The 11,042-nt window shown below is 41.8% G+C and overlaps 1 protein-coding gene across 1 annotated transcript in view; it reads left to right on the top strand.

Moving 5' to 3' along the window:
* Nucleotides 1–11,042, top strand: part of ELP3 (elongator acetyltransferase complex subunit 3) — a 105,512-nt gene that overhangs the window by 714 nt on the left and 93,756 nt on the right. Inside the window, exons 2-3 of the mRNA XM_019636114.1 lie at nt 3,188–3,287; nt 8,897–9,035. Coding sequence (XP_019491659.1) covers nt 3,188–3,287; nt 8,897–9,035 — 239 coding nt within the window. The remainder of the gene's footprint in view (nt 1–3,187; nt 3,288–8,896; nt 9,036–11,042) is intronic.

The following is an 11,042-nucleotide window of genomic DNA, read 5'->3' on the forward strand; positions in this document are numbered from 1 at the left end:
GTGTATTAATTTGAGGACACATTTCACGTGTGTGTATTTGAGGGTTTTTGTTTTTTTTACGTGGTGTGTGTATTAACTTGAGAACCGATTTCACGTGGGGGATGTGTGTGTATTAATTTGATGATACATTTCACGTGTATGTATTTGAGGGTTTGTTTTTTTTACGTGGTGTGTGTGTATTAATTTGAGGACACATTTCACGTGTGTGTATTTGAGTGGTTTTTTTATGTGGTGTGTGTATTTGAGAACACATTTCACGTGGGGGGGTGTGTATTAATTTGAGGACACATTTCACGTGTGTGTATTGATTGGAGGGGTTTTTTAAGTCGTAAGTTTAAAAAAGAGAGAAAAAAACTCCTAATTCTTGGATTTTCTGGGACAGTTAGGCTCATTTGTAATTGCCTCCTTAATTAGCATGGAGCAATGCCATCTTTAGTTTTTCAACAGGATGCAGTCAAATTTCAAGTATTTTCTCACAGATTTTAGTTCTTGTACACTCATTGGAGCAGCCAGTCTAATAATAATGATGTTTATGATAATAATAGCTACCTTTTATTGAGTCTTTGCTAATAATTCTGAAATTGACATCCTCTCCATTTTACAGATGAAGAAGCTGAGATTCAAAGAGTTAAGTAACTTTCCCAGCCCTAAATTATTTCTAGTAAGTGGAACTGGTTGGTTAGGTTGTCTGTATGAACCCAGAAAAACATTAAAAAAATTTTTTTTTAAATCTTTTTAATCACTGCATGTTGACATCAACTGCAATTTTTTGAGCAATAGCTCCAAGTGCCCAAATTACCTGCACTTGTCTTATGGTATCAAACTACAGGCCCCAAATTAATTTGTCACCTTCTCCCTTTAACTTGCTTCTCCTCAGCCTGTCCAGCCAGACAGCTTTACACTTTTAACTTGATCTGTCACCAAACCCTGTTAGGCCTTAGAAATCACCTCTTGAAATAGCATATTCCTCATCCTTCTGGCCACCATCCTCCTAACCCACCTTAATCAATAACTAATATTTGAATAGTATTGTACTTTGGCTTTCATAGACATTATTTCAGCTGGTCCTTAGAATGGTCTTGTGAGATGTGTACGTATTATTCCAATTTTGCAGGCAAGGAATTGGAGCTTAGAAGCCATTGATCTGCCCAATATCACACAGCTAGTGGAGTAGGGGTTGAGAGCTAGGCAAGGAGCCTATCTTCCAAATTTTTTACTTTAAATCTTCTGGGGTTTTTCACAATGTTGCCTTTTAAGAATGCTTTACTTAGTATCCAGATTTTATGTATTATTTTCACCTACTGAATCATTTTGTGTCCTTTTTCTTTTGTATGCTTATTTTCTTTAAACACTACTTTCATGTTTTTACTCCCAAACTTGAAAATATATAGTTCTCCACTGTCTGTTGCATTCCATTTAAATGCTTTTGCCTAGTGCCCAATGTACCCTGTAATCTATTCTTTACCAAACCCTGTCAGAAAGCCTGTATTCTGATTTTGGCAACACTCCTTCATACAAGGATAATTTCTATACCTAACATTGTTCCTTCTGGATTACCCTGTGTTGTGCTTGTCCCAATCCTGCGCTTTCATTAAAGACCCCTGTGCCTTTTCCTCCATGAAGCGTTTTCTTATTTCTCTAGTTAATTCTTGATACACTCAAGGGCTATACAAGTGGGTTTCAAATTTTTATTTGTATCACCTGAATCCCCTCTTTCCCTCCAAATAAATTTTTATGTAGAACCTCAACATTAAACAGGTGAAAGCTGAGCTGCTTTGGTTGAAATGGAGAAAAAGACCCTCCCCTTGTCCTCTCCCTCCCCCACTTCCTTTCCCTCCACCACCACCAACCCTACCTCTGTTACACTGCCTGTCCCCGTCACGTGCCTTTGTAGAACTCTGAAGTGATGAGTTACATGCCTTTGATTAGAGATGGTCTTTTTTTTTTTTTCCTCTCAAATTGTATGTGTTGACATTGCCTTATTAAAGCAGAGGTGGCTTAGTACAGTAAAAAAAAAAAACCATGGAAGTTGTAGAGAAAAGACCTAGTTTTAATTATGCCGTTTACAATGGCATCATAGCTTTCCTTAATTTTTCACATCTGTAAAATGGGATAATAATACCTACCTTACAGTGTTGTGAGATTTCAAACAAGAGAAGGTAAATGAAAGAGCTCTATAACTGCCAGACTTTCTCATCTCTGCTTCTCTCTGGTGACTTTATTATCTTTGCACACCATCTTTCTCTATAGACAGGAAGCATGGTTGCTAGCAGCTCCCAAGCTGAAATCTCACAGCTTTTATCACTGTAGAGAGATTAGATGTTTTGCCTGGAGGTTTTGCCAGGTTGGCCTGGCTTGGATAGGTACCCATCCTTGAACCAGTCAACTGTAATTGCAAGGATGGGGTCATGTAAGAATCTGTCAGCTTCTGTTATTTGCCTGTAGATGAGGAGAGGCGCCTCAGTTGCCATAAGGTCGCAGTAGTGGACAGACTATATCTTAGAGATGCATTAAGATCCTCAGATACCAGCCGCTGAGTGGCTTAGTTGGTTAAGAGCTCGCTCAAGAGTGTGAGCTCTGAGCAACAGGGTTGCCAATTCGATTCCCGGCCCAAGCTGAGCTGCCAACAGGTGGCAGGATGGCTCAGCTAAAAAAAAAAAAATCCTTGGACAAGTATAGAACCCACATCTTTTCTGTTACAAAGTCGTATTACATTATTTTGTAATACTACTATTGCAACTACCTGAGTTTGAGTTTCAACTTCTCCCCTTGGTAGCATTTTTATGGGACAGGCAATTATTTCTGTTCTATCTACCTCACTCTGTTCTGAGAATCAGATTAAATAATGCATCAAAAAATAATTACAGATCTGGAGATAAAGGGAAGCTATTTTAACTGCTTTGCTCCTTTCCTGTCCAATTAGATTCTTTCTCCTCGTGGTGTTCTCATTCTCATGGTGTATGTGCTTCTAAAGTGAGCTCTTCCCGTTGTATATAGGTGAAGCCTGGTTTGTTTTAAATTAAAGATGCAAAAATATGATGAAATTGTAAACAAGAGGTTTGCTCTTGTGAACTTGAGCTGTTCCTTTGGCATGGTTGGAATGATTTGGGAAGGAAAACTGCTAACAAATTAAAAAATCTTCCCTGACTAATACGATTTTTTACATTGTTAAATGTTATCTTTTCAGGAGATCTCAGCCCTGCTGAACTAATGATGCTGACCATAGGAGATGTTATTAAACAACTAATTGAAGCCCACGAGCAGGGGAAGGACATCAATCTTAATAAGTAAGTGGGTCTACAAAAAAGAAGGCATTCTTGTTCTTAGGTAGTAGCTCTCTTTATTATCAAATCCATGTTTTCTATCTCACGTTTTATTTTTTACTTGAGAATTTCACTTTCTGCCCTTCCTGTCACTCATTTATGGCAAAATTGTCTCACAGCCTAATAATACTAATAGCTTCTAACATTTATTGGATGTTCACTGTATTCCAGTCACCATTAGTAGTGCATTATATGTATTAGCTTAGTTGACCCTTCCAAAAACTGTATGAGGTGTAGGTACTTATATCACTCACTTGACAAACAGGTAATCAAACAGAAAGGTTAAATAGTTTGTCCAAGAGTAAATAACTAGTGATCAGCAGAGTTGGGACTTGGAATTAGGCTATATGTCTCCAGGGTCTGGCCGAGTGGCTCAGTTGGTTAAGAGCTCGCTCAAGAGTTTGAGCTCTGAGCAACAGTGGTTCGATTCCCGACCCTAGCTGAGCTACCAACAGGTGGCAGGATGGCTCAGCTAAAACAAAACAAAACAAAAACTTATAGGCTATATGTCTCCAGAGCCCATGTTCTTTTTTTAAGATTTTTTTATTGGGGAATTGGGGGAAGGGGACCAGCCAACTTGTTGTTCTTCAATCTTCATTGTAGACGGTGCCAGTCACCATCTGGCTGCCCGTTGGCAGCTGGTGGCCTCTAAGCTCAAGGTGCTGTGTTCAATCTTAGTTGCGGGTGGGCATAGCCACCACTCCAAGCAGGAGTCGAACCAGCAGCCTAAGAGTGCATGCTCTATCCACTGAGCCATCCGGGCGGCAGCTCAGCTCAAGGTGCTGAGTTCAGTCTTAGTTGCGGGTGGGCATAGCCCACCATCAAATAGGCAATCTTGTTGTTACACCAGCTGAGCCATCCTGCCACCTGTTGGCAGCTCAGTGGCAGCTCAGCTTAGGTGTAGCGTCACTGGCCCACATGGGAATCAATCCGGCGGCCCTGTTGCTCAGAGCTCACGCTCTTAAGCCAACTCTAAACCAACTGAGCCACTCGGCCGGCCCCAGAGCTCATGTTCTTATCTTCTGAGCTACATCACTTCACATCCTTCTTCTCTTCCCTGTGTCTCAGAGGAAGCAGTACCGTATTTCCCCATGTACCCTTTTGAAAAATTTGGGGTCTAAAAACTGGGTGCATCTTATACAGTGGTTGTAGATTTTTTGACAGTGATGAGGAGTTGTATGAATTTTATAATGAATAAAACTTGAGATCAATAACTTTATGTAATACATTTTTTTTCAAATTTTGGGCCCCAAAAATAAGGTGCATCTTATACATGGGAGCATCTTATACATGGGGAAATATGGTAACTCTTCCAAGAAGACCCTCCCTTTGGGCCCCTTGATTTAATCCAACCTTTCCCTACTTTAGAACCTCCTTGACATGTTCATCTACTTCCTCTCCAGTCATGTTCAGCTTTGACTTTGCTACACCCTCAAAAAGGAGTGGTCTTTCGTCTCTGCATCTGTATTTTTCACTGTATAGATCTACTCTAATGAAAGGGTTCTCTCCCAGGTTGGCAGTGATCTCATCACCACATGCATGACTTTTTTTTAAAGAATTTATTGGGGAATTGGGGAAGGGGAACAGCAAGCTGTTGTCCTTCAATCTTAGTTGTGGAGGGCGCAACTAGCTCAGCTCCAAGCCCAGTCGCCATCCGGCTGGCCATCGGCAGCTCGCGGCCGCTCAGCTCAAGGTGCCGTGTTCAATCTTAGTTCATGCATGACCTTTGTAAAGACCATATTCTCTGTTTGAGATACTGTAATGTTTTACCCCTTCCTTGGAACATCGTGCCTATTTAATAAACATTTGCTAAAGGAATGAATAACTATCCTTTTTTGACTATGAAGACATTAATTTTAATGATTTTTCTACCATGTCTAGAAGTTTTTTTTCTGCCTTTGTTGGCTGTACCTCCCCAATTATATAGTTCTTTTATTTCTAGTGAACATTTCTACTTCCTGTGTGTTTTTGTCATTCTCTTTAATTTAGACATCTAAAGGTAAAGCTAGCATCTTCCTTAAAACCATCTCCTACTCAGATGTCCTCCTTGCTTAGTTGTGTTAAACTTCACCCAAGCTTGAACATAGTGTCCTCTTTGAATCTTTTTCCTTACGTCCAATTAGGCTCTAAAGTTTGCCTACTCTGTCTTCATTATGATTCTTCACTTTCATTGACACTACCAACTCCCTATTCCATCTCTTTTTTTTTTTTTTAAAGATTTTTATTGGGGAATTGGGGGAAGGGGAACAGACAAGTTGCTGACCTTTTGTTCTTCACTCTAGTTGTGGAGGATGTTGCTTCACTGGCCCAAGTTGGCACCATCACTGCGCTCTTCCCGGGCGAGGCAGATCAGTCGCCGGCTTCTGGACGGCCGCTCACTGCGGCTGCTGGCCGCTCACGCTGGCTGCTGGCTACACACGGTAGCCCATGGCAACCCACTGCCACAGGAGCTGCAGCCCACGCCGTCGCCGTCGACTCACGGGCAGCCCAGCTCCAGGTTGAGCTGTTGTTCAGCATCTTAGCTGTAGAGGGCAGTGTCACTGGCCCTCATATGTGGGATCTGAACCAGGGCCCTCTGGCATCCCAAGCCAGTTCTTAACCATTGCGCCACTCAGCCAACCCTCCATCTGTTTTTAAACTTAAGTCTAGACTACTGCAGTAGTTTATGCTTTCAGTCCCTTTTAATGTCTTGCTGAATTAGTTTTCCTTTGTTTCATCTTTTATCACATCATTTCCCTGTGGAGGAACTTCCAGTGCATATTCCCCAGTGCTTAACAGAACTAAATACAGATTCCTCAGCCCATTATGCTAAAGCCTCTTGGTCTGGCTTTAATTCACTCTTAAAACTTTTTAAACTTCAACACCTTTACATTGAAAATCTGCTTTCTGTCAAGTTGGTCTACCCATCTTTCTTAAAATATGTGTATTTTTGTTTTTGTATTTTCACATAAGCCAGCCTATCTGCTCTTAGGGTCATCCGTTTTCACTGCATGTCTGAAACCTACTCTTTTTTCTGTGCCCATTTTCCATGAATATTTCCCCAGCATACTTTGAGTTCCTCTCTCAAACTCTGGAAGCATTTTTTTGTTGTGTGATAAAAACATGGATAAAACACACACATATTTATTTTTGTGCATGGCTATCTGCAAACATGCAAACACAGAGCATGTAACAACTATGCCTTTCACCTCCTGACATATCAGATACTTACATAGTCTCGCGTACGTGTCAGGTACTGAGTTCACATTTGTAGAAAATGATGCAAACACCTCACAATATTAGATGGATTAAAATGAGAAGTGAGGTAGAGATGGGGATGAAGGGCTGATTGGAACTGGCTGGAACAGATCGTGGCCTCCTTGCGATCAAGTCCGGAGTCTTCAGTCAAATCTGAAGTCTGAGGACCCGAGTACCCCGGAGGCCCTGCGCTGCATGTTTCTACTCCCTTCCAGCTGGCAGCGTGGGACCTGGGCATGGAGTTGGGACCCCGGTCGTCCTGTCTCGTCACTGCACCGGGGACTTGGGCTCCGGCCCGGGAGCCTCTGTGGGCAGCTGTGTACTTGCAACCCCGTGTCTCCCTAGGTGGTGCGGTGACCACATGGAGGGTCATCGCAGACAGTGGTGAATGGGGTTTCGGGTTTCCTGCATGGGAGCAGATGTGGTCTGTGGGGTCCCCAGCCCCTTCTGTCTTCCCAGTGGATCCCTATTTCCCCCAGAATTTTCAATGTTTAGGGAACTGGGTCTCAGGTCCACAACCCGGTCGCTACAGCCTGGCTCTTCCTGGGACTGGCAGCAAGTCCCTAAATTTCCAGATCCTTCATTCCCTAAGCCAGCTTCCCTTTTCTGAGTCACAGCATCATTATCAACTGTTTGTCCTCCGGGATGCATTTCAAACACACCGATATTTTAATTGCTTGTTTTCTTCCTAGAGCCATGCAGAGGCTGACTATAAATTAAAGATATATAGTTGTCTGTGATATTTTACATGAGAGGAAAGCGGACAATAACCACCTGGAAGACAGCTCTGTGAAATCCCTGTTCCTCTCCCCACAGGACCTTCCCTGGGCACAGACATCCTATGGGGAGGCCTTTGGGTGAAGGTTGTTTGGAAACTTTCCTAGGTGTCCTCTCCTGTCAGCACTGCCCCTCTGTGGTTTTGTCACTGGAAAACATTTATTTATTATCATTTTTTTCAATAGGGGTAAAATGTATTTAATCAGTGAAGGTTGAAAGACAACAATGCTCTTTCTGAGATTGTGGTTATTATTCCTTAGGCCTAAATATTATGCATTTAGAGTGTAAATTCGTGCTCATTGAGAAAGTGTGAAAGTCAGGTGGTCTGTGTCCTGGGTTAGGATTCGTCAATTTGAGAGTTCATTTGGATCAGAACCTTAAATTGAATGGAGCTGTGAGTTTCCTCACTGAGAATGGAAGCGTGGTAGAGGGAGCGCTTCCATGCTTACAGGATGTGGCGGGTGGGGGGGAGCCGTGTGTGGAACTTCCAGCATCCATTCCTAGGACTGCTCCCATGTCCCTCCCTCTTTCTGAGGGAATGACTCCCTCCCGAGGTCCTGTCTCAACAGGGGTGTCTAGACCCACGTTTGTGGTTATGTTCAACTTTTTGAATATGGGTTTTTGGTTTTTGTTTGTTTCGGTTAAGTGTAGGGAAGCAGGCTGATAATCCCTTGATTCCATTATTTGTTTCCTTTCTTTGGATTTCTTTCTCCAGTGAAAAAAAATAAAATGAGAAGTGAAGGTGACTGTTAGAGTTTGGCTAACAGCAGGGAAAGGAAAGCTGGTAAAATTATAGAGAAAAGCAAGGAATTCATAATTGGGATAAAGGTTACTCCTGGGGACTAGGGTAGGATTCCAATCAGGAAGGAGAAAATGGGTATTCTGAAGTTCTGATCATATTCTCTTTCTCAGAGTGTGGTTGCACGAGTGGTTGCTTTGTAATTGTTAAAGTGTATTTATATGCGTTATGTTCTGTTCTTTATGTATACTATATTTTGTATTATAAAAAGTTTTAAAATACTTTTGTACAGCTTTCTTTTAAATTGTTTTTTGTTTGTTTGGTCTGCAACAGTGGTTTGCAGCCAGATGTGATTTCCCCCTGCCCCCAGGAGACATTTGGCAATGTCTGGAGGCATTTTTGGTTGTTACAACGGAAAGAAGGGTGCTGGTGGGTAGAAGCGAATGATGATGCTAACCATCTACAATGTATTGAACAGTCCCCCACAACAGAATTCATCTGATCACAAATGCAAAAGTGCTGAGGTTGAGAAAAGGGTAGAATCCTTTGAAGCTGGAGCACTGTTTTGAATGAGACTTAGATTGTGTCACTTCCCAGTCATCATCTAGTTTTTTTTTCTGGTACGCCAAGTGAGAAGATGAAGTCGTTCATTCTTGAATTTTGTTCTTCTATTTCCCTGATAGTCACAGATATTAAAGCCACTATTGTCATGGTGAAAGGATAGGGCAATGACGGGAGTTGATGTCATTTATAGGTCATCATTTAGGAACTTGTCTTTGAAATATTGTGATCTTGATAATGCTATATGCTTTACTTTCAGGTTGAAAACCAAGACAGCTGCCAAATACGGCCTTTCAGCACAGCCTCGCCTGGTGGATATCATTGCTGCAGTCCCACCTCAGTATCGGAAGGTCTTGGTCCCCAAGTTAAAGGCAAAACCCATCAGAACTGCCAGTGGGGTGAGTGATTCCATTCATGAAATATTGTGTACCTGTTCTGCCAGAAATCACTGCCGCATGTAACACCCAGGTAGCGAGGTGGAGGTGGCGGGGTTCAGACTAGTAAAATCTGTATATTTTGGTATGTGCTAGAGCAGATGTGTGTGGAATGCTAGCAGGGCATACTTCGGGAAAAAATTATTGTGCTTAAGGGAGTTACTGATGTTACAGTGTCTTTAAAAGTATAGATGGAGGCTTGGCGACTATCACAATATGATAAATATTGTTGGCCATCTTAAGCTTGTGGCTTTCAAAATAATTGATACTTATAAAGCTACTTTTAAAAGGTAGTTAATGGTGCAAAGTCATTCTATATATGGTAATTGTGAAACAGTTGACACAATCGGGAGCGCTCTGGGAGTCCAGAGGACTGAGGTGTCCCTGCGGTAAAAGGGACTAGGAAAAGCACAGTAGAAAGTATGGAGCTTGCTTGACATAAACGGTGCTCATGTAAGCAGAGAAGAGCAGGCTCAAACAGTAGTGGGAGCAGGGGAACCAAGGTGCAAGGGAGAGATGATAAAAGAGGGGCGGTGTATGCAGGGAACAGTGAGTGCACCACACTGGCTGGAATTGTAATTTATTTAGGAAAGCCTCAGGACATTGGGTTGAAGTTAGCTTGTAAAAGATCTTAAATATCCCACAAAGAAGCTGGACAATAGGAAACGACTAAAGCTTTTTGAGGAAGGGAGTGATATGAACAAAATAGATTTTCAGAAAATTACTTTGGATACAAAATGTAGGGTAGCTTGGAGACAAAAAGACCAGTTAGGATACTCTTGGTTTGACCTGGCTGTGGTGGTAAAGAGCCTAAATTAGGGTAGGGGGCCAAGGATTTAAAAAAGGATGAGTGTGAGACATAGGATTTGGATCCTCTTAAAACATGGTACCCAGAATTGAATTCCCTGTTCCTGATATGACCTAAGAAATTCAGTCTGTCATTTGGATGGGGATATTATACTTCCAGTAATTGCAGCTTGTGTTGACTTGTTTGGTGGCCATATCTCCTGGATCATATTACATTTGTGGCTAATTAAACCCCCAAACTTACACACAGTGTGTCACCAATCCTGGTCTCTTCCTTTGTACTTAAGGTTTTTGGTTTGTTTGTACCTAGCTGTAAAAGGTTCTTTAAAAACAAAACAAAACAAAAAAACCTTATCTCCCATTTTTTCCCCCCAGGGCAACCACTTATTAGCTGATTTCTTGTAATTTATTTCCATATCCCTAAACAGCATGCTTTATGAAGTCTTGAATTTTTAGTTTTTGGCATTATGTATGAGCTTGCCACTGTGCAAGATAAAGATTCAGCCACCTTTCAATCTGACTGATACACCTGGCTTCTATGACACCATTCTCTCTCCTCCATCTCCTACCTCTGATCATTTCTTTTCTTTCTTTGAAGTCTGCTCTTGTTCTGCTTGCCTTTAAAAGCTGATTTTTTCTGTGGTCCTGGGCCCACTGCTTTTAGTATTGTGCATGTTTTCTGTGGTGACCTCACCCATTGACATTTTCAGTATTGCCATATGCTTACTCCCAGCTCCAACCTCTCGCCAGTCTTCAGGCCCATGTCAAGTTGCCTGTTAGACATCTCTCCTTTGACTGCCTGTAGACCCTCAAGTATAACATAACCAAAACTAACCTCAGACATGCTCATTCATCTTCCTTGTCTATTGTAGTGCACAGTGCTCCCATCCATTCAGTTTCCAAAAGATGTGAAATGCATCATCCATTCCTACCACCCCTGGTCGGAGTGTTTTGGCGTTTATTATTTCTTGTTTAGATTATTTCATTCATCTCTGAACAGGTCTACTTTGTCTTACCTGCACCAAATCCATCTTTTATAATGTCACCAGAGTGAGTGATCTATTACAAATATCAGAAGTACACAGCTAATTGTCTTTCCCTATCTGCCGTGCATCCTAACCTCTATGCTTTTATTCCACCTATTACTAGGGTATGCTTTTTTTT

Source organism: Hipposideros armiger, unplaced genomic scaffold (assembly GCF_001890085.2).
Source record: "Hipposideros armiger isolate ML-2016 unplaced genomic scaffold, ASM189008v1 scaffold_27, whole genome shotgun sequence".
In the NCBI taxonomy this organism is placed as follows: Eukaryota; Metazoa; Chordata; class Mammalia; order Chiroptera; family Hipposideridae; genus Hipposideros; species Hipposideros armiger.